Source organism: Nilaparvata lugens, chromosome 6, assembly GCF_014356525.2.
Source record: "Nilaparvata lugens isolate BPH chromosome 6, ASM1435652v1, whole genome shotgun sequence".
NCBI classification, from domain to species: domain Eukaryota; kingdom Metazoa; phylum Arthropoda; class Insecta; order Hemiptera; family Delphacidae; genus Nilaparvata; species Nilaparvata lugens.
Window position 1 is genome coordinate 11142406 of NC_052509.1, and position 25020 is coordinate 11167425.

At 32.9% G+C, this 25020-nt stretch overlaps 1 protein-coding gene across 16 annotated transcripts in view; it reads left to right on the forward strand.

Annotated features, from left to right (window-relative positions):
* LOC111062378 overlaps positions 1-25020 on the forward strand; it is a 28280-nt gene that overhangs the window by 335 nt on the left and 2925 nt on the right. Inside the window, exons 1-2 of one of the 16 annotated variants that reach the window (XM_039430099.1) lie at positions 15416-15838; positions 20638-20903. In XM_039430099.1, coding sequence (XP_039286033.1) covers positions 20808-20903 — 96 coding nt within the window. In that variant the 5' untranslated portion in view covers positions 15416-15838; positions 20638-20807. Of the gene's footprint in view, positions 1-1829; positions 3032-8248; positions 9958-15415; positions 15843-18065; positions 18648-19401; positions 19666-20637; positions 20904-21971; positions 22182-25020 lie in introns of those variants that run through there. The other 15 variants (XM_039430107.1, XM_039430095.1, XM_039430103.1 and 12 more) reach the window with 15 other exon arrangements.

Genomic DNA, 25020 nt, shown 5'->3' on the forward strand with positions numbered 1-25020 from the left:
ATATTATATAATAAGAAAACGAAACACACAAAAACAGTCTATAAGAAATTCAACACAATCAAATCTGAAAAAAATCTTGAAATGAATATAGGGACAATCCTATCTGATATACAGTTATATAACTTATAACTCATAACATCATATTATATATCAACTTATTGATCCAATCACTAATTTGTTCTACGTGACTTACTTAAACTAAAACATAATTGAACATAAAACATAAACATAATGAACATAAACATTAAAACATAATGAACTGTGACTATCTAGGTTTGCAGTATTAATAATTGTCACACAGAATGTGCAGCATCATATTATATTAACTATAATTATATCAACTTAATGATCCAATCACTAATTTGTACAATGTGACTTACTTAAACAAACACATTATTGAATAAAAACATGAATAGAACTGTATAGAACACTATTATAAATTGTGTAACTGAATAAAAACTCAAATTGTGACTTTCTAGGCTTGCAGTATTAATTGTCACAAATGATGTGCAGTCTATGAATCAGACAATTCAAACTCTACAGCCTTATCAGAAATAAAACTCCCTATAAAAGTTAATCATTGTAGTGTGTCACACACAAGGCTTTGTATACACTGGAAACGTGTTAAATTGTGTTCAATAAGAAGTAATGAATCACTTTTCCTTAATCACATAGTCGTAGATAGAGTTCAGCAATTTATTCATAGAAGCATTAACGTTTCTAAATCTTTTACCTCGTTGAAAATAGTGCAAATATCAATTCTTCAGTCTGTATTAATCAGTGTTGATCTAGTAGTCTACGCTAAAAGTCAGTGATATTTATCCTTTTCTATAAATTTATCATTGTTTTGAATGTTGTTCATCCTCTTAAAATTTAAGAATGAGCTTAGATTAATTGCAGTGTTGTTTTTGTTCCTGATAGTGTTGTATCAAGTGTTAAAGAGAGTTTTCCTTGTTATCAAACGTAAAATCAACTGATATTGCCTCTGATATGATAATTTAAACTGTATTATTATCGACAGTATATTTTGTATTCAAAAACTCTTATTGAAAACTGTTAATCTACCTAAAGTTTTCAAAGACTTTCATCGAATTCTCATGAAGTGATACAGTGATAGTGATTCAATCGTAGTGGAGAAGATAATTTGAAGAATCTCTTGTCTTTTCCATAAATCGATAAAGTATTCCATTATTTAAAAATCATTCCTGGATTATTAGCGGTTAATTCAATTTTTTATTAGGTTATGAATGATTTAAGATAATACTGTTTCATAAATTCCTGACATCTACTGTATTTATGGACTTCGATTGAAACTTTATCAAATTATTATTAATTGATTTGCTCTTAACAATATGAACTTTGAGTAAATTTGAGGTTAATCCACTGTTTTATCGGAAGGCTTTAAAGTAACTCGTAAAGTTACGATTTGATTTCTCCCATCATATTGAATTATATTATATTGGTCCTAAAAGGATTTAAATAAACTTGTGAAGTTTCGATTTGATTTTTCTCATCATATTGAATCATATTATATTGGTTCTAAGGAGCTTTAAAAAAATATACTGTTCTTCAAAAGGTTTTAAAAAAAACTCGTAAAGTTGCGATTTGATTTCTTCCATTATATTGAATCATATTATTATATTGGTTCTAAAAAGCTTTAAAAAAATATACTTTTCTTCAAAAGGTTTATAAAAAAACTTTTAAAGTTCCCATTTGATTTCTCCTATCATATTATATTGGTTCTAAAAAGCTTTGAAAAATCTACTGTTCTTCAAAAGGCTTCGAAAAAACTTTTAAAGTTGCGATTTGATTTCTCCCATTATATTGAATCATATTATATTGATTCTAAAGAGCTTTAAAAATATATTCTTTTCTTCAAAAGGTTTCAAAAAAATTTGTAAAGTTACGATTTGATTTCTCCTATCTTATTGAATCATATTAATATATTGGTTCTAAAAGGCTTTAAAAAATCTACTGTTCTTCAAAAGGCTTCAAAAAACTTGTGAAGTTGCGATTTGATTTCTTCCATTATATTGAATCATATTATATTGGTTCTAAAAAGCTTTAAAAAATATACTGTTCTTCAAAAGGTTTCAAAAAAACTTGTAAAGTTGCGATTTGATTTCTCCCAACATATTGAACTTGAACCATATTCTATTCGTATTCATTCAAGTGGATCTCAGTGGAATAGAAACACAAAATGGGAGTGCTAAAGTTTGTGATAACATTTTCGACAATTTTTCTAACTCTCTCTCACCATACATTAACTTTCGAAAATGATGCTGGAAACCAAGAAATCCAACCTGACATTTTTGACGAATTTTCCACAAAACTTGAATCAATTTCGCGATCAAAACGGGACGCCATAGTGGTAAACGAGCTGGCCGACCCTATTTTGGCCGATTTCCGAAAAAAATTGCTCGCAAAAAACGCCAACATAGTCCCCGTAAGTAACGTGACAAAATCTCTAAGTTTCACAATTTTTGGAAAAACAGTCAACTACCTAACATTCAAAGGATACAACGGTAGAATCAAGGATATATCCACGATTTACCGTATAGGAGACGTGTCCTTGAACAAGGACGAACACGGACTCAAGGTTAGTTTCAGATTTGGGTTTTGGACTTTGGAGTACTCCTGTGATACTTATTTGATCAGGTTTACTTGGTTGAAGTTCTCGGGAGCTTTGAAGGTGACTGTAGACGAGAGTGAAGTGTTTTTCGAGGGGACTGTACTCAAAAATAATTATTCGGAGTGTAAATTTGAAGTGAACCATATTCAAGTTGTGAAATTGGAGGGTATCAAGGTGGAGTTGACCGGGTTTAGTGTGTTGGATAAACTTATGAATCTTGTAGTTGAGAAGATTTTGGATGTTTTTAAGGAGACTATTAAGAAAGTGTTGAGAAGGAACTGATCAATGGGTTGACTAAGGCTATTGAGAAGACTGGAGTTTGCACCAGGGATCATCAAGGCTAGAGGAACGGACTATCATCAATCGAGAAATCTCATCTCTACAGCGTATATTATCTAGGTGAGATAAACGAATTCTAAAAAATTCTCTTAATCACATAATTATGTGTATTAATTATTGCATTTGTATGTTGCATTTCTGGAAATGCAAATATGTTGTTTGTCTGGAAAAGAAATTACTGGAGTTTGAAAATGGTTTAGCAAGCAAAACATGTTTCTCAATCTTCTGAAATGTATGATGATTAAGACGATTTCAAGTAGGCTATTTTGTATTGTTAATCTAGGTTTACACCAAAGTTATTAACAAAATGTTAATAACTCAATCTCTATAGATTCTATTAGATTGAACATAACTTATCATACATATGATAAACATATGTGTTTGTCAAGTTCCGTTCTATCTAATAGAATCTATAAGGATTAAGTTATTTACATTTTGTTAAAAACTTTGGTGTAAACCCAACTTTAGAAATCACAAAATAGCTTTCACTACAACACGGAAAATTACTACTTGAGTTAATTCCTTTCATTCATTTATTTATTTATTGCTGTTTTATATCATTATGAATAAGGTTAGAGAAAAATATCCTTTATCATCTAAAGAATCAGCTTATACATATAGCGGATAGGAAATTCACGAATGACGCATCATCACGTCTTAACTACTCAACTGATCAACTTGAAATTTTGCATATAGGATTTTTGATTTACCGAGGATGGTTATCAGCATATTTCAATCTCTTCAAGATCTCAGTAGGTCCAGTTTTTGTTTAGACCCTTGCGGAGCACAGGTTACCTGCTAGTTAGTAATATATACTAGTAAATAATAAATACATCAATTACATAACCTTGCTGATTATAAAATATGAGTACATAAATTCTATATTCTCGTTCATACTGAAGAGGATTTTCTTCTTCTTCTTCTAGCTTTCAGGGTTTAGGCATATCTGCCTGTTCCAAACCTCATATCTGTCTATCTCTTCCTTGGACGGCCTCTTTCTCTCTTGCCTATACTGGCTCGTAGTTGAGCACCAATTTTGGTAGCCTGTCTTCATCCATCCTATTCACATGTTGGTACCATTTAAACCTACTCTGAGATATCTTTCCATTTATAGAAGAGGATTCTATTATAAAAATTGATACTAAATGTGAAAGCTTCAAATCTCAATGAAGCCAAATTGATTCAGCTGGTAGACCAACTAACAATGTCTTATTGCTGTAGTCTTAAAGCTCCGCCCACTGTAGACGTGCCTCGTCTCGGCCAATGGCAGACTCCCAACCAACTACCAATCATGTCGCCTGATTTTACAGTACTATATACTCTTGAAGCAAGCTTTTTAACGTATGCTAATAGTTCATCTCCACCCTCTTGCAGAAGTTCATCCAGGCTATTGGTTTGAATCACGTCTTCATCTGAAGATTCATCAGAAACACTTTTGCGAAGTGATCCGTGGTCTAGTGGATAGAGTGCTTGCGTAGCAGCATAGAGATCCCGGGTTCAAACCCTCTCATTAGCAAAAGTTTTTTAACCAGATCACTCCCGTGTTATCGTATGGGCACGTTAAATAGTCGGTCCCGGCTGAAATATGACAGTCATAAGGCCCATTAACGGCTTACATTATATATTCAGGCGGTGGGACCTTCCCGCAAGGGACTCCCTACCAACAAAAGCCATACGAATTTACTTTTTTTTACTCTTGAAGCTCTATGATCGCTGAAGCCGCTCGGTCGATACTCCACGACCAAGCAAGCTTTCAATGAAGTTGAGATAATTGATAAAGATGTAACAAAGGGAACCAGCTTCTCAGATTTTTTGAATTGATTATTGTTTGCTTAAATAGTTTTATCAAGAGTACATCGAGTTCATCATATTAAATGTTCTTTGTTAATGAAAATGTGTGGACACAGTAATTCACGATTTGGAATGATTGATAAAGTAAAGAGCATGAAGTATTCATAATTTATTATGCAGAGTGATTTATAATGTATAATGTACTATGTATTGATTATGTCCGATATTCTAGTTGAATCTTAATGAATAATGGTCAAATCGTTGATACCATTTGACATCAGCTAAAACTAGTTTTATAGACCTTGACCATACATTTGATTCCTTTTTTCTCATGCTTATGTCATAGTAACTGAGCTTTCATCTATTTTTTGAATGTGACGCATTTTGTAAAACCTTTCGATATTTGAACACATTTGCCAGAAGTCTATAGTTAGATTATAGTTATGAAGGCAGCACCTGAATAACATTGGTTTGTTATCCTTGTCTGTCATTAGACAAAGTAGAGAGCTCTATCCTTCTCTAACATTCGCACTGTTGTCAAATTGTTTGTATGCTATGGAAAGAGAGTGAAGAATGTCACATTCTATATTATCTGGTTATGTAGAGATGCAATGAATTACCACAAAATTTGATAATATTTTGATTATGAGCTATGAGAGTTTATTATTAGATCGTGGATTGATACGTTTTCTTGTTGAATATGATATAATGTAATTGGAATACAAAATTGATCATTATATCATATTGGCCAACTAGTATATTTATCATATTGGATATAATCGAAACCATGATATCTTACCTGGAATTCTTGAATCATGATAGATGGATAAAGAGAAGGAAAAGGATGCTGGATATTGGAGGAGGACTGTAAATATAAAAGTGGCAACATTACGTTCCTATCATTTCCACTGTCTTTATAAAGAGAGAAAGAAAAAACTTCATTTCGCCAAAATACAAAATACAATATCACTAGAAAATATTTCAAATTAATAATACACGTTTGAAAAATAAAAACGTAAAATAACGTATAAAAGATAACGATAATAACGTTTATCTCACTCCATAATATTGAAGTACATAACACTCACTCGTTTTATTCCTCCACTATTGAAAGAATAAGATGTTGATGTTGTCAATACCACTATATCTGATGTTGTATATACCACTATTTTATTTTTTATTTATTTATCATTTTTACAAAAGGAGACTGACCAATGGAGAAAACTAAGGATACTCCTTGTACTATTTCTCTCCCAATTTCAGATTGAATTTTGAAAGTTCGAAGCAGGATTATGATTTCACTCTTCTGAAATTTAGTTCATCTCACAACAAAAACTAAGAATTTAAAATTTTGACGGTTGAAAAACTAGCCTAGATGAAACATAAAATTACTCTCTAACCATCAATTGAAAAATGTTTGCGTAATTTTACGAAATTTAGAGCTAGAAAATACAACTCACTTATTCAGTACAGCAATGATCTATTATCTATATGATGTAGTGGTATTAAAAATAGGAACGTTTTATCCTATATCTGTCAACATAGTCGACAATATCTGTCAACTGTTTGCTGGATTCACCAACTAAAAACGAAAACTCGGTAGAATGACGTCATCTTGTTGGTGCATACAGAAAGCACGACTTTAAGCACCACTTGAAGTGGCTTACAACTCGACACTCGGCACGAGTACTTAAGAAAGGAAAACCAAGAAGGAAAACTCTGGAAAACTCAGTGGAAAAGCAAGCACAGTGCGACGCGCTCCCACTTTTGCAGTCGACCAACTTTTCCAGCAGCACGGCCGTTATTCGAAAAGTTTGAACAAGTTGTATCAGTCTGACTCTTTTCACTTTGAACCTATCAGCATTGGTTGAATGGGCAGTATTCATGTTATTCATATACAGGTGGAATTTTGTCAGTTCGGAGTTGGTCTCACTCTATACTACTGAGCTCTGTGCAGAAAGTTTTTCATAAACTTACAAGCAATTTTTGTTGTCTAGTCTGGTGTAGTGTTATTTTTTCCCGTGAACAAGAGCGAGGAAGAAGCGGCAGAGGAAGGAGAAAAAAATGAGGAGTGTGTGGAAAAGAACGAGGAGGAGAAGTGGGAGTAGGAGGAGAGGAGGAGAAAAAGGAGGAGAAGAAGAAAAGGAAGAAGGAGAAGAAGAAGGTGACAGGAGAAGAAGATTCAGGAGAAGGAAATGAAGAAAAAGAAGAAGAAGAAGAAGAAAGAAGAAGAAGAAGAAGAAGAAGAGAAGAAGAAGAAGAAGAAGAAGAAGAAAAGAAGAAGAAGAAGAAGAAGAAGAAGAAGAAGAAGAAGAAGAAGAAGAAGAAGAAGAAGAAGAAGAAGAGAAGAAGAAGAAGAAGAAGAAGAAGAAGAAGAAGAAGAAGAAGAAGAAGAAGAAGAAGAAGAAGAAGAAGTAGTAGTAGTAGAAGATGAAGAAGAAGAAGAAGAGAAGAAGAAGAAGAAGAAGAAGAAGTAGTAGTAGTAGAAGTCCTACTCAACGATATTTCAAAAACGCCTTCTCTGATTGGTTATTTTGAAGTTAAAAGTTAACCGGCTTTTGTGCAACCGGGTCTATGATTTTTAATATTATCATCTCTTTTTTCTTCTCTTCTTTTCCTCTTTCTATTCACTTCATCTTCCTCGAACACATACACTGATTTCACGTACACGTATGTCTGAAACCAATGTACGTCGAGAAACCAATGAGAACCTTTTATTTTGTATAATTAGAAATATAGGCTTATTTCAAATTCATCAAGATTTCAGTATGGAATTTATAAGTTTGTCAAGTTTTAATTAGTACCGTGCGAAGAACGACGAGTTGCTACTAAAATAATAAAGGAGAGAATTGGCTTATACATGTACGGGATAGGAAATTCACGAATGACGCATCATCACTTCTGAACTACATATCTGATTAACTTGAAATTTTGCATATAGATCCCAAATTTATCGAGGATTGTTAAAGGCGTATTATATTAAATTCTTTAAGATTCCAGTTGGTCAAGTTTTCAATTATTAGACCTTTTCGGATCCATGGGTATCAAGTAAGAAAATACTGGATTAATTACTGGAAAATTACTGGATTCTGCCAGTTTCAAGTAAATATCAATTCACTATCAACAAAATATTGTTAGATATAATGGACTATCAGTAGTCAATTGACCGAGTAAGTAATTTCATTACTTCCAATAAGTAATTTCAATAAGCAAGTAATTTCATTACTTCCGATTTATTAATATATTAATATTGATAGATAGGACCTGTTGATTGATCTCCACATCTTCAATCATCTATGCCTCTCCAATCATTATACTCCACATGTGATAGTACACTTCTGTGACGTCACAACAGACATGAATGACAATGCTCTGAATGAATGAGTTCAATGTTGATTCAACTGCCTCAGATCTGCTTGAATCATGAATGAAAGCCTGTTTACAGAGTATTTGGCTATGAAAAATTCATTCACTAGTTAGTAGTGAGAGATGCTTCTTTGACGAAGTAACATTTTTCATCACTTATCTTATCTTTAAATCTCAAAAGTTTGTCCGATTGTTTTAGAATTCTCTAAAAAACTTAGAGTTCAAATTCTATGGTGCATTCATCACTAATGTAATCTTCAGATCTCAAAAGTCAGTCAAATTGTTCTAGATGTCTCTAGAAAACTTGAATAGAGTTCAAACAATGTGGTGTTTGGTTGATTCATGTTATTACGTGAACATTTATCTCTAAATGATCATCAGATCTTGAAAGTTTGTCGTTTTGTTCTAAAAATCTCAACAAGACTTGGATAGTGCTCCTGTTATATTTTTAGTGTATTATTTGCGTTGGAGATGATATAGAATTGAGGCTGTTTCACATCATTTGTGATTTATATTGATTATTGAGTTTATACAAGCTCTATTCCAATATTTCGATAAGCTTTATCCCAATTTATTTGTTTAAAATCCAGCTCCAATCAGGAAGTGCATATATAGTGTATTTTTGCGTTTGAGATAATGTACAATTGAGGCTGTTTTACAGCATTTGAGATTCATATTCTGTATTGAGGCAACTTGAAAACTCTATTCCAATATTTTGATAAACGTTTCTCAAATTCAGTTGTTCAAAAGCTAGCTCCAATCAGATAGTGCACATGGTGTATTTTTTGCGTTTAAGATAATATAGAATCGAGGCTGTTTTACATCATATTTGTGATTCATATTCTGTATATATTGAGGTTATCTACAAGCTTTACTCCAATATTTCTATAGCTTCTCCCAAATTTGTTTGTTCAAAATCCAGCTCCAATCGGAAAGTGTATAATTATATAATTTATTTTTTGCGTTTGAGATGATAAAGGATTGAGGCTGTTTCACATCATTTATGACTCATATTCTGTATTGAGGCTACTTACAAGCTTTATTCCAATATTTTGATAAACGTTTCTCAAATTTAGTTGTTCAAAAGCTAGCTTTAGATATAGATAGTGCAATTATTGTCAGGGTTACATCATACTATTTTGTTCTTTGGTTACGTTCTTTCGGATTTAATAGGATTAACCAAGACTAGATCTACTTATTTGGATCAGATTCACAAATTAGTCAATTTAAATCGTCAGTATTCATCTCATTGTTCCGAAAGAGTGTTTCTCCCAACTGTAAAAAGTGAGATTATTATTGTTTTTGATGTGAGCTGTGAATAAGCGTTATTGTGTTTGTAGATATCCTAACAAAATATACTCTTGTAATTTGTAGATAAAAAGATTACAAGTAACAAAGATCTAGAAATAATATTTTGTAGATCTCCTAACAAAATTGACTATAGTCTCATGAGTTCTAATCATAATATGACGTAGTAGGTTCCAAACTCGAACAAATATCGTGATTATGTATTGATTTATATAATACATTTTATGTTATTGCAATTCTGGAGTGTTGAAAAGGTTTTTAATACGACGTAGTAGGTTCAAAACTCAACCAAATATCATGATTATGTATTGATTTTGAATATTTATATGATACATTTTGTATTATTGAAATAACTCTGGAGTGTTGAGAAGTTTTTTGTAAAATTTGAGTGACAAACCCTGTTTTGGGAGTTTGATGGAGTTGAAAATCACGTGATATCGCGAAAAAGTGCCAAAGCTATGGGACAAACTCTGTCATGTTTTGTAAACAGGAGAAGGGTCAACATTTATTATAAGATAGCTGTGAGTATACCATAAAATTAATATACAATTGATTCATAACAATATTCATGATAAATGATATTCTTCAATTTAGCGATGCATTTACGGTGTATATTATAAGCTTGATTACATATTACTTATAAATATTTATTAGGACGGTTGTATAAATTACAATTGGAACAGTTTTGGGCGTAAGCCTGTGGTACTATAATGTGAGTTGTGTAGTTCTGAAGGATTGATCAAATAAATAATCTGTTATTCACAGTGTAAGATATGCAGTATTAAGATAAAATTTATTATGATTTACAAATCATTATGGACTGTGGATAGATGATTCCTGTAGTTAATTAATGGAATATGAATACTCTTTGAGTTTTGTGAAGTGTCAAGGTTACTCATACCAGAGAAAACATAATAATTATACAGTTTTATGAACTGTTCTATTAAACTTTGAGATTGTTTTATTCTATGCCCATACTTGATTAAAAAGACTAGATATTGATACACATTTATTGACAATCGAGATACCGGTTTCGGTTGTTTCACCATTATCAATCACTAATAAACTGAAACTATAAGTGAACATGATAACGGTCGAGCACCGTTATTGGCGGAAGTCGTGACCTATCAAGATGAACGTCTGATATTAGCCTAGACAAGCCCCACCCTCATTAGCGGTTCTTATGGAATGGAGAAGATTTTTTTCTTCCATTCGGAAATATGAATAATTTCAAGCCTGGAATTACTCGTCTACTTTATACTAAATTCATATCACGATATTCATAATTCAACTGATATTGTTTGAATAATCACAAAATCATGAAATCAGAGTAAATGAATCTCAATTCACGGAATGAAAACAGAAATATTTATAAATTGTGATTGTTTCTCACGATTCGATTTGATGATTTGAAGACACATTTTGTACTTGAAAACATTATATCAATTTTCAATTTCAATTCCAATTTATTATTATTAAAAACACACAAAACAAGACAAAACAAAATGACAAAGAATTACGAAACAAATAAAACACAATAAAATGTTACAAATATAAAAAACCATGGGCTTTGTGTTTGGGTGTGTTGGAGAAGAGAAAAAAAGAGAGGAAGATACCTAGCCAACTATCGTTTCCCATGTAATAGGCTATTATTGTTAATAGTTCATTATCAATTATTTGGAAAAATGATAGATTTACTTGATTTGATAGATTGATTTTAAAGACACAGTTTGAAAACAGCCATTATGATAATCATGTTTCAATTTCTTAATGGTCTTGGATTTCGAATTCACATCACCATTCACTATTATTTATTTATCTATTCATCCATCTATTTGCAAAATAATTTCCCAATTATGGTTCAAAAATAAGAATCTCGATTTGTTTCAAGATTGAAATATTGTTGCTAGAGGAAAGATAGGGCTAGCCTTGAGCTATTTCTCTCTCGAATTCAGATAAAATAACTCTGTATAAAATAAGGTTCCACACTTCCTCACATTTTAACAAGCTGTATTTTAACACTGTTCATGATGTTAAACGTGTTTCATTCTTACTGTTCATTGTTCAAGTCGTTATGACTTGAAGCCTGTTGGTGTTTTTTTGTATTTGAACTCATTTAATATACTATTTTCAAGTTTTCTGATACGATTCAGTGTGTTGGTACCGTTCTAAGCTTGATCATCCAACAACTTTCTAATATTGAATTTATAGTTTCAAGAGAAAAGGACACTCAGGATCTAATTGGAAGCCAATAGTGCATTAATGACAGGTCTCATTCAGGTCAACTTTAGTCAGCAACAGAGTGTACCCCACTACTCTCCTTGCCAAACATTTTAAATTGTTCAGAGGGTCTGGAATCAAAGGAAGGAGTAAAAGAGCGAGAGAGAGAATAAAGAGGGAATGAGAAGAGGAGAAGGGTTGAATGGAAAATGGGGAAAGGGAATATGGGGAGAAGGAGGAAGGGAAAGAGGAGAAGGGGAAAAGATTGATGAAGAGGGGAACAGGAAAAGAGGAGAAAGGGAAAAGAGGAAAGCAAAGAGGGAAAAAGGGGTTGAAGGAAAAGGATGAAAGAAAAAAAGGGAAAATAAAATGGAAAAGATTGATGAAGAGGGGAACAGGAAAAGAGGAAAGCAGTGAGGGAAAAAGGGGTTGAAGGGAAAGGATGAAAGAAAAAAAGGGAAAAGAAAAGAAGGGGAAAATTATGGAAAAGATGGAAGAAGAGGAGGAGAGGAGAATGGGGAGTGGAAAGCTGAAAGGGAAAAGGGGTTAAAGGTGAATAGGGGAGAGGGGATAAGGGAGAAAGTGTATAAGGGGAAAGAAGGAGTAGGGGAAATGTGAGAGCCGAAGGGAAAGAGGGAAAATGGAGGGAGAAATAGAAGGGTATCGTCTTGAGGGTTACAAGAAGGCTTTAAGGGCAGAAGGGCTAGCCCATTGAATAAATTATTGGCACAAGATTGGTGACCATCGGGAGACGATGCAGAGAGAGAGAGTCTGTGAGAGAGAGAGTGTGAGTGAGGATGCCATCAGTAGGAGAATGGTAAGAGATAGAGAAAAGGTAGAGGAGAGGGGAGAAATTTATCTAGAATAGGAGATGAAAGAGAAATCGAGGAACTTGGAAAAATGAAAACAATGCTAAGGAAACATAGAAAACTGTAAACAATGAAGCTTCATGATAAGATAAGAGACTCTAAAGAAAGCAATGGTAATAATCGATGATGGAATATGAAAATCATGTGTGGTTTTGTGAGAAAGTCAATAATTATAGAGGAGGAGAATGAGGAATAGAAGTGGTTGTAGGTGGAGTTGATGGAGGAAAAAATAACATAATTGGAAGAAGAAGAAGAAGAAGAAGAAGAAGAAGAAGAAGAAGAAGAAGAAGAAGAAGAAGAAGAAGAAGAAGAAGAAGAAGAAGAAGAAGAACAAGAACAGAAACAGGGAGGAACACAAAGAAACGAGAATGTAAAAAAGGAGAGACGTGAACTAAGCAGCTAAGCTAGAAGCTCTGGCTCCAGGGAATTTGTAAGTCTGCATTGGAGGCAAGATCAAAGATGTTGGTGCTGCTATCTTGCGTCAAAACATGGTACTATCGATGTAATACATCGTCTCCTCCACAACCTTATCCTCCTACTCCTTACCCTCCTCCTCATCCACTACCTCCTACGCCACTTTTTCTTCTTCTTCATCACGATTCTTCTTCTTCTTCTTCTCCTTTTTCTTCTCCTCACATCTCTCAACTGTGCATAATAGATCAGCCAATTTATCCTACTAGAGACTACAGACAACGCTTTAAACCTTTTGTGTCGAGAAGAAGCAGCCATTTAAGGTGTTGTAGTTGTGAATTATTAGTCAAAGAGCAAATTTTAAACTTTAAGAATTTTTAAGGAATTAAACTTTAAACTCTAAGGAATTTGAGCAAATATTTCTGCATTTCTTTCTTTCTCGAAACATGGAGATATATTCAAAAGTCATAGACCCAATATCATAAGAAAACTTCTGTCTGTAATATCTATCTATAATACTAGTAGTTCTGTGAACAGTAGACCTCACGCAGTATTCTCATCCACAAGTACCTGATTGAAACTATAGACCTTATGGGAATACAGCAATAGACTTGCTTCTTTACACATCTGTGTAATCACTTGTCAGCTGATTTATGATGAATGATTCAAAAGTCTGATTTTTACTCTAATATTGGCGTGTGAAGGAGGCTCCTTTTTCCTTTCATATTATCCTTGAAATGCAAAATTTCCAAAAACATTGTATATACGTCGACGCGCAATTAAAACATACCTGTCGAATTTCATGAAAATCTATTACCGCGTTTCGCCGTAAATGCGCAACATATAAACATATGAACATTCGAACATTTAAACATTCAAACATCTAAACATTTAAACATTAAGAGAAATGCCAAACCGTCGACTTGAATCTTAGACCTCACTTCGCTCGGTCAATAATCTATCTATGATATAATAAAGGAAATAATTGGTCAGGATAGGACACGTACGGTTCAGGATAGGAAATTCATGAATGACGACGTATCATCTTGAGGGTTACAAGAAGGCTTTAAGGGCAGAAGGGCTAGCCCATTGAATAAATTATTGGCACAAGATTGGTGACCATCGGGAGACGATGCAGAGAGAGAGAGTCTGTGAGAGAGAGAGTGTGAGTGAGGATGCCATCAGTAGGAGAATGGTAAGAGGTAGAGAAAAGGTAGAGGAGAGGGGAGAAATTTATCAGAAATTTATCGAGGGGAGAAATTTATCTAGAATAGGAGATGAAAGAGAAATCGAGGAAAAATGAAAACAATGCTAAGGAAACATAGAAAACTGTAAACAATGAAGCTTCATGATAAGATAAGAGACTCTAAAGAAAGCAATGGTAATAATCGATGATGGAATATGAAAATCATGTGTGGTTTTGTGAGAAAGTCAATAATTATAGACGAGGAGAATGAGGAATAGAAGTGGTTGTAAGTGGAGTTGATGGAGGAAAAAATAACATAATTGGAAGAAGAAGAAGAAGAAGAAGAAGAAGAAGAAGAAGAAGAAGAAGAAGAAGAAGAAGAAGAAGAACAAGAACAAGAACAAGAACAGAAACAGGGAGGAACACAAAGAAACGAGAATGTAAAAAAGGAGAGACGTGAACTAAGCAGCTAAGCTAGAAGCTCTGGCTCCAGGGAATTTGTAAGTCTGCATTGGAGGCAAGATCAAAGATGTTGGTGCTGCTATCTTGCGTCAAAACATGGTACTATCGATGTAATACATCGTCTCCTCCACAACCTTATCCTCCTACTCCTTACCCTCCTCCTCATCCACTACCTCCTACACCACCTTTTCTTCTTCTTCTTCATCCCGATTCTTCTCCTTCTTCTTTTTCTTCTCCTTACATCTCTCAACTGTGCATAATAGATCAGCCAATTTATCCTACTAGAGACTACAGACAACGCTTTAAACCTTTTGTGTCGAGAAGAAACAGCCATTTAAGATGTTGTAGTTGTGAATTATTTGTCAGAGAGCAAATTCTAAACTTTAAGAATATTTTTAAGGAATTAAACTTTGAACTCTAAGGAATTTGAGCATGTATTTTTCCGCATTTCCTTCTTTCTCGAAACATGGAGATAGATTCCAAAGTTGTAGACCCTATATCATAAGAGAACCCCTATCATTTATTCATAATAGATCTATAATAAAGGAAAGAATTTTGCACTATCTCATACAGAGCACTTCCTCTCCAACTAATATCCAAGGAATCACCCATGATTCATACAATCCAGTTGACAGTTTATTAGCACGTCAGAACACATCCCTATATGGAAAAGATCACTCTCATTTGATTCTATGACGTCTGGAAGATTCAGACTCTCGTTCATCCTTTGTGGTTTACAATGAATCATAGACTGGCTGTTTTTTACAGTATCGCATCCCATGACATAATAGGAGCAAGAGATCTTTTTTCCTGGTTGATGCCGGCTCAGTTCATAACCGGCATATAACGGCTACGTGATAGCTCGCTTGTAGTCTTTGAATAAAACTACATTGAATGATACGCTATTAGATTCGTGTATTTTTGTAATTGGATAAGAATTTTGTGATATAGTAATCAATATTAGTACGTAATTAAGTTTATAGATACTCGTATGTTCTGTGTTCTTCATTGATGTGTTGGAAGAGTTATCCAAGAGTGTATTCAGAGTGTATTTCAACTTCCAAGAGTTTATTTCGAAGTGTGAATATTTTAAAAAGTGCATTCATTCCATGTGTGTATTCTAAGAGATGCGTGTTCAAAATGTTTATTTTGCTTTCCAAGTGTGTATGTTAAAATGTGAATTTTTCATCATGTAGGCCCGATATTGAAGATTGCAATTTCTTGGTTTATGTTCTAGCATAGAGAACCAATATCGTAAGTAGATATCCCATGGTATAGGGAATATTATGTCGCAACTTTTACTGTTATCTCAAGCCGATTACTGTCGATTATTGTCAATCTTTACTGTTTTGTTGGGGTGAGTGTATGAACGGTACAATTTGAGAGTCTACCACCGGCACATAGCTGCATAGGAAAGAACTACGTGAACTATCGTCTTGGGATAACAGTAAAAGTTGCGACATAAACGCCCTATACCATGGAATATCTACTTATGCTATCGTTTCTCTATTATTCTAGTTTCATGTGTGTATTTAAAGGTGCGTACAGACTTTCGCTCTGCTCCTCGAACGTCACTCGAGCAGATCGATTGATGATCGAACGGGGAGCAAGAGTGGATCGCGAGAAAAGCTAACATCTCCCGTAACGTTCATGATCGGAGCGAGTGTGGAGCGTGCGTGAAGCGATTGCAGAGCGAGTGCGGAGCGTGCGCGGAGCGTGTTCGAGGCGCGTATATCTGTACGCACCTTTAGAGTGTAGATCATAGAATGTGGATAATTTCTCATAATGTAGGCCCAATATTGATATCTGCGACTTTTTGTTTCATATTGTAGATGAAAATACTGCTTTTGTTTTCGAGTATCACACGTTTGAAATGCTTGGAGCTGTTCAATAATTCTGATTTCATAGGTTTTTGCTATGCAATTATTCTGGTTTTGTTAGTTTTGATTTTATAGGAATTTGCTTTTCATAGAGTTATTCTAGTTTTCTCAGTTTTGATTCAGAAGTTGCTTTACTCTCTTCTTTATACTATATCAAATACACACATATTATTCATAATCCACTATATTGACTATTTATTCTTCATTGATTCATACAATAAGTACATCTTAAAAATGATAGGAAGAGATAAAATAAGGTAGCAATGTGCTATTCCTCTCCCAAATTTAGATAGGGTTACACAAAGTCCGAAATAGGTTAAGTCTTGTAGTTGTTTACTTCACAAAATATTCAGTCCTCAATTATTTTCACAAAGTAGATTTTCAAATTTAGATGCTTCAAAAATGAACATAGAAGAAATATTTCAGATTATTATAACTAAAATAGCAAATATTCACATATTAAAAATATATTTTTTAAGAATTACCGAAAAACAAACTTAACTCTTCCAGATCATTCCTATCTACGTAATGAGATATAGGCATGGGTACTCATTTTTTCAAAACGGACAGCAGAATGTTTGTATTTACACACAGATATGAGCTAAGTTAGCTAAGCCCTTCATGTATGGGACAGAGATTATAAATAATACTCTATAAATTCTATACTCTGGGACCGTATATATACCGGTACCCTTTGCAGAGAGCTCAGCATCATAATTATACCATCAGTATTTATTGATTGAACATAATGGAATAGTGATACTAATAAACATAAAATATACTCAATTCGAGGAGTCTATAATACTAATATAGAGAACATTATTTTTGAACAACAGGACGGAGATTTCAAGAAATGTATGTATCCTCTCTTCAGAGTTCAAGCCATTTTTCATGAAACTAACGATTTATAACATTAACATTGAGAGGGCCAACTTCACAGACGTCATTTTTCAATAATTTTCGAATGTATCATTGGATGAATCGTAATTCATTCCCATTGTCCAAAAGTACTTATTTAAAAAAGTCAAAAGTTTATCAATTCACTCACCAAGTCCTTAATAATAGACTAAAGCCGCGTTTACACTAAAGTTACTAACACAATTTTAATAACTTAATCCTCATAGATTCTTTTAGATTGAACGGAACTTGACAAACACATAAATGATCATCATGTGTTTGATAAGTTATGTTCAATCTAAAAGAATCTTCAAGGATTCAGTTATTAAAATTGTGTTAATAACTTTAGTGTAAACGCAGCTTCATTCTAAACTAGATAATCAATAAAATTTTGTTTACTGCGACCTTTACTTAGAAAAATAGTCTGGTTGGTCAGTTAAGTCAAACTCTGAATAAAAGTTTAATAGAAAAAAACATTTATTATCATAGTTTTATCATTAGAATATCACTCATCCAAGATTTTCAGCAATCAAAAGTGTGACTCCTATCATTAGACATTGAAAATAGCTCCATTAACTCTATCCAATAATAGAGCTTCACATTTTTATCTACTACTTATCATTCAATTGAGACCATAATAGCATTATGCAACATTTCCAGATATTGGGAGCTCTTATTTTCAACTGTAACAAATTAGTTGATAGCCAAAGTTCGTTTACATGAGACAAAAGTGTTTTTAATTTTGATTGCCACAGTTTTTTGGTTGAAAAACCTTTTACTACAGATTAGAACGGTTCGTGTGATGTTTTGATTAGTTGTATTTTTGTCAAATTGGAGACAGAGTGAACGTTCGTTTAATAGTAGTCTACAGTAGTTATTTGTGGTAGTACAGTATATTTAGGCTTCTCATAGTTCAAGTTAGATATATAGGTTGATAGATGGACCAAATTTAACGGTGATACGTGTTGTAAAATTTCCAGTTGATTAGAATTAGGAATAGTTGATGATTTTAGATTTTAGATACCGTAGATTCTAGAGTACAAGTTATGGTCCTGTGATTCCCATATCTAACTTCATTGCTTCGTGATGTGAATATAAAGGTGCGTACAGATTTACGCGCCGCGAACATGAGCAATTCACTTCTAATCAGCTGACGCCAAGCTTTTTATATCTGTATCTTATAGTTTCTGTAAAAATACAGATATAATCAGCTGATTAAAAGTGAATTGCTCATGTTCGCGGCGCGTAAATCTGTACGCACCTTAATATCTCAGTTATCATATCAGGTACAATAGAACTTTAAATCAGTATTTCAAATACTAGTCAGTGTTGTTGTGAAGGTGATGAGATATCCAAATCCACTTATCCGTTGCATTTGGATTGGACTAAGTATAACTTTACAAATGCATAAATTCTTGATAGATATTGTCAAAGCCACTAATTTATTAGAAACAGTTTGAGATTCCAGTATCCCTTGTTACATCTTTATCAATCTCTAGTAAACTGAAAGCTTGAACATTGAGCAGTAGAATGTTCATTGGAAGTGAAGCCCCACGATTGGTCATCAGCTGTCAACCAATAGAGGCTGAGCTCTACTGCCATTGGCCGACGCTAGACACGCCCAAGTATTCCAAATATGGTCATGAGAGCAGTTGAACAACAAGTAAAGAAAGTCTTCGTGCCGGTTGCACAAAAGCCGGTCAAATTTTAATCGTCATTAATTCCACGGGAACCAATCAGAGATTATCTAAGAGACCTTCTCTGATTGGATCTCATGAAATAAAACACGGTTAAAATTTAATAATATCTTGTGCAACCGGGCCTTTATGACTAACAAAACCAGATGTATAAGTTTTAATTCTTCTTAATTTTTTGAAGTTTCTCTCAATTTAAACATTCGGTTGCATGGGAATGAGCTGTAATGCAATTGATTTTGAACAAATATGATTATATTGACATAAATGTCTTATTCTTGTAATTCTATTGATTTATTCATTTCTTTATTAATCGTTGCGTTGTTGAAAAATTCACCTTTGATAGATTTAGTGCATCTTCCTGACGTACAGCAGTATGAACCTATCTGAAACTGTGATAACGACTATAATAGAATGTTGGAAATATGGAGAATGTACTGAAGTGTTTTGAAACTGTGATGAACTGTTGTGATATATCTGTGAGATTTGATTGAAACTTGTGTTGTGTGATTTAATGTATTATATAGAACAAGCTTGTAATATGATATTCCGTGATAAGAAGATGGAACGTCGTTATGCCACGCTATTCCTGTTATCTCAAAGGACTAAGGTTTGTTTCTAAATTCATTGTAGAAATACTGAATTATTTGGAGGTATCAGAGTATTTGTACTGTAATATCTGTGGTGATATTAAAATGAAATGGGAAAATTCTATATCAGGCAGAGTTAGGACTTTCAAGTCCTCTCTACCTCTTAACCTCAGAAACTCAACCTTATTACACACATAATCATAAATATGTAAAAACACCATACTTCTCAAGTAAATTGAAATGATCTTTCTCAATAAGTTTTTGATAGTACAAGAGAATTTTGAATGCTAGAACAAAATTTTGAAACTATAGAATAAAAGTAATAGAAAAAAGCTTTATTTACATTCAAATTCAAATTCAACTCAAATTCAAATTCAAATTCATTTATTTGCCATAAAATAATACAGATTGATAAAATAAATATTTTAACTTACAAAATGGCACTACCGGCAAAGAAAACTTGTGCGCCGGCAGTGAGTTTGAGCAACTAGGTACAGCAAACATGTCAATAGAAAAAAAGAGCTAATTCAAACCACTAGAATGAATAAAACTATGGAAACCAGGTCACATCTCAATACTTACGAACGATAAGACAAAGTAACAAAATCATAGTTTGATAGACAACTTTCAGATAGTAAAGGGGGAAATAATTTGAATAAAACATGATAATAAAGAGTTGATGAATGCCTAGAGTTGAAATAGTTTGACTACAACATTTTCGGTCTTGATCCAGTTCTCAATTTTTGTTTTAAGTGCTTTAGAGGGTTTTATTTTTATAAAATGTTCTGGAATAATATTTATTAGTTTCAATTCTTCTTAATTTTTTGAAGTTTCTCTCAATTTAAACATTCGATTGCATGGGAGTGAGCTGTAATGCAATTAATTTTGAACAAATATGATTATATTGACATAAATGTCTTATTCTTGTAATTCTATTGATTTATTCATTTCTTTATTAATCTTTGCGTTGTTGAAAAATTCACCTTTGATAGATTTAGTGCATCTTCCTGACGTATAGCAGTATGAACCTATCTGAAACTGTGATAACGACTATAATAGAATGTTGGAAATATGGAGAATGTACTGAAACTGTGATGAACTGTTGTGATATGAATTGTGATATATCTGTGAGATGTGATTGAAACTTGTGTTGTGTGATGTAATGTATTATATAGAACAAGCTTGTAATATGATATTCCGTGATAAGAAGATGGAACGTCGTTATGCCACGCTATTCCTGTTATCTCAAAGGACTAAGGTTTGTTTCTAAATTCATTGTAGAAATACTGAATTATTTGGAGGTATCAGAGTATTTGTACTGTGATATCTGTGGTGATATTAAAATGAAATAGGAAAATTCTATATTAGGCAGAGTTAGGACTTTCAAGTCCTCTCTACCTCTTAACCTCAGAAACTCAACCTTATTACACACATAATCATAAATGTAAAAACACCATACTTCTCATGTAAATTGAAATGATCTTTCTCAATAAGTTTTTGATAGTACGAGAGAATTTTGAATGCTAGAAAAAAGTTTTGAAACTATAGAATAAAAGTAGATCCACTTAATATTATAATCGAGAAACATGACACTGATATAAATTTAGTATCATTATTAATAAAAATCATGAAATATAATAGAATACATAAAAATTGAGTTGAATCAAATTGTGTTCACTGAATTTACTGAAACGACAGAGTAAAGTAATCCTAAATTATTATATTAGTAGTGAGATTCTCGTTTCAATGTAAGTGGAAACGATAGTTCATGGTCCACGTTATATGACAGTATTTGATAAACATTGGAATTGCTATCATTGTCTATCATTCTTGGAAGCAGATGAAGCTGTCCTTCTCTAGCTTGGCGACGTAGTCAGATCGTTTTTCAACAACGTATAATTAATCAACAAAATATCTCAATAATAATGAAAATTTATCATTTAATCATTGAAAACATATTTTCTCAGTGGATAAAATATATTTGATTATTTTCAAAAACAGTTAATATTACATCAGCTATACCGGTATCAGTCATCCTCTGTAGAAAGGCGGTGACAAGGCAGAAAGTCAGCAACGTTGTTCTCCTATCTTTATTCTCTGTTATTATAACGTGCACCTCACTATAGTCCATTGGATTTCTAGCTTCCACATAGCCAACGTGGACCTCGCTACAGTTTATTGAATTTCTAGCTTTCACATAGCCTGCAAACAATTTGACAGCGATGCCGAGTTGAAAAAAAAGGATGAAGATAGACAAGGATAGCAAACTAATGTTGATCAGGTGCTGACATTATAACGTTAAACTCACTATGAAATGATCTGAATTTCAACCTCAATTTTTTCAGCTGATAGCTTCACAAACCAAAACAAAATTTTTGTTTACATCACTTTCTTCCAGTGAATATGTATCTGAAATCTTCAGAAAGTTAATAAATTATTCTTTTACACTGATTAATTATCATGATCTCAATATCAATAATCACTTTTTCCGGATTCTACTCAAAAATACTAAATAATGCAACACTGTTTGGACTTGGTTAGTATGTTATTAACATAATATCCCATTCATATTACCAAAAGAAACTAACGAACTGCATTGTTCATTCACAATCTTTGCTATTATTATTCTCAATAAATTAATCATCCTACGCAGTTAAATAAGTATTCACAGTTCTTGAATCAAAGGTCATTCAGATTAGACAATGACCGCACTGTAATTAATTAACACAAGTCTATTACTGTATCTCTTTGTTCAATGTTTGTCATCAATAATTATTATTGATTACAGTGGAAATAAGAGTCATGTTTTGGTTATTCATTGAATAGAATATTACTTACTACTTTGAATCACCAATCTAGTATCTCTTCAATCATTAGACCTACAGATTTCATCAATATTATTACTAATAATCTAGTAATTAAATAAATAAATGTTTATTTTCCAAAAAAAAAAACTAGAACTACAACATCAATTACACAAAATATTACATTAAAATATTAGAAATCATTGAATAGAATATAACGTCTTCGAATCTCCAATGTAGTATCTCTTCAATCATTACAGATTTCATCAATATTATTTCTAATAATCTAGTAATTAAATAAATAAATGAATATATGTTTATTTCCCAAAAAAACTAAAACTACAACATCAATTACACAAAATATTAGATTAGAATATTAGAAATTATTATACTAATCTAGTATTTTTTCAGCCAACACAGTTTCTCATCAATCATTACAGTAAACATAAAAGTCATATTGACTAAGTTATTCAGAAATGTACTATTTTGATCATTTATCACACAGAAAAATATTGGAAATAAATTAGACTTTGGTTTTTCATTAGTAACTCAATATTAGATTATAACCATATTGAACCAGAGTCAATTATAGAGTTTTATTATAACTATAAGTTATTATAGTACTAAATGAAAATTGACAATAAAAGTAAACATAAAAATACACAATGATAAGACATCCCCCTCTCAGTCTATTTAGTTTGGATATGACTGATTACTCTCTCTCACTCTCACTCACACCATCTCTCTCTCTAGTTCAGATATGACGAAGCTCTCCCTCTCTCACCCCCTCTCACTCTCTCTCACTCTCTCTCTCTCCTCTCTCTGTATTCAGATATGATTGAGTCCCTTCTCACTCTTTCTTTAGATTGACATACTCCTCTCTCACTCTATAGTTCACATTTCAGAAATGTCAGAGTCACCTCTCACTCTTTGTTTAGATATGATAGTCTCCTCTCTCACTCTACAGCTCAGATAATAAAATTGGAGATAATAAACTGAAGGTTGGCATTGACTGACGCTCTATGATATGACTCAGTAGTGGACTATAGAATGATAATTGATCTGAATTCGAGTTGACAGACTCTTCAGTGATGTAACAGTCTCGGTAGTGACCAGCTGTGTTTTGAGTTTGTGTTTTTGCTTGAATCTTGTTCAATTTACTGCAGTCTTTTGTGTAGAGTTTATTATAATATATTTTGTAGTTTTTTGTCTGCGAAAATGTTTGGTGTAAGGTATTTAGTTGTGTTGAGTGTGTTGTTTCTGTGTGGTAATTTCGGGTCGGATGTCTTAGCACAGAAGTTGAAACGAATGCTATCAAAGATGATTTTGTAAGTGAGATTTGATAATATATTGATAATTGAGGATATTTACTGTATGTGATAAGAATAATACTGAATAAGATAAATTTTAATGTCGTATAATATAGAACTGGGACCGTTTTAGGTAAAACCCTGTGTTACTTTTCTGGAATTTGTGTTATGTTAAAATGATTGAGTACATAAATAAATCATCATTCATCAGGAATTATTGTTGAGTTGAAAACAATAGACCTACAGAATTGGAATTGGTAAAGAACACCAATTAACACATTACTTTTATAAACTAAAACTCCGTTTGCACAGTATCAGTTTAAACTCTGCCTGAAGTTTAAACTGTAGGGATGTTGAACTATCAAAGCAGGATGTTTTAGCCAAATAGTTTGGATTAAATTGACATCAGCAAAGATTTGATACGGAAACAGGTGATGATAAGCTAATTATTTCAATTTTACATTCCTTGCCCTATTACCATAGGTAAGGAGAGTATTGCTTTCCAAAATAATTAAGGTAACCTAATTTAATGTTTTCTTTACGTTTCAAGGTCCCCTGAGTCAAAAAAAGTGGTTTTTGGGTATTGGTCTGTATGTGTGTGTGTATACGAGTGTATGTGCGTCTGTGTACACGATATCTCATATCCCAATTAACTGAATGACTTGAAATTCGGAACTTAAGGTCATCACAATTTATTAGGATTCGACACGAAAAATTTCGATCAAATGCAATTCAAGATGGCGGCTGAAATGGAGAGAATGTTGTCAAAAACAGGGTTTTCCACGGTTTTCTCGAGAACAGCTCCAACGATTTTGATCGTATTTATACCTAGAATAGTCATTGATGAGTTCTATCAACTGCCACAAGTCCCATATCTGTAAAAATTTCAGGAACTCCGCCCCATCTATGCAAAGTTTGGTTTTAGATTCCCAGTTATCAGGCTTCAGATACAATTTGAACAAAAAATTTCAAATGGTGAAGATCGAGCATGAAAATCTCTACAATGAATGTTCAGTAACATTTTCATCTGAAATTTGAAATAAGCTCGAAATTCGAGAAAATGTTATTATTTCAATTGCAAACTGTTGGCAATTGTTGATTTTATTAAATCATTCACATGAAGAGATAGCAGACTTCGTGTATCTCCAGCGTTATAGTCCTGTCACCAGCTGGTTGGATCATTGAATAGTAGACTTGAGATGCGCGGGAACACTAGCGTCAAGTGATAAATGTTCATAACTGCAAGGAAAGTTGTGTGAGT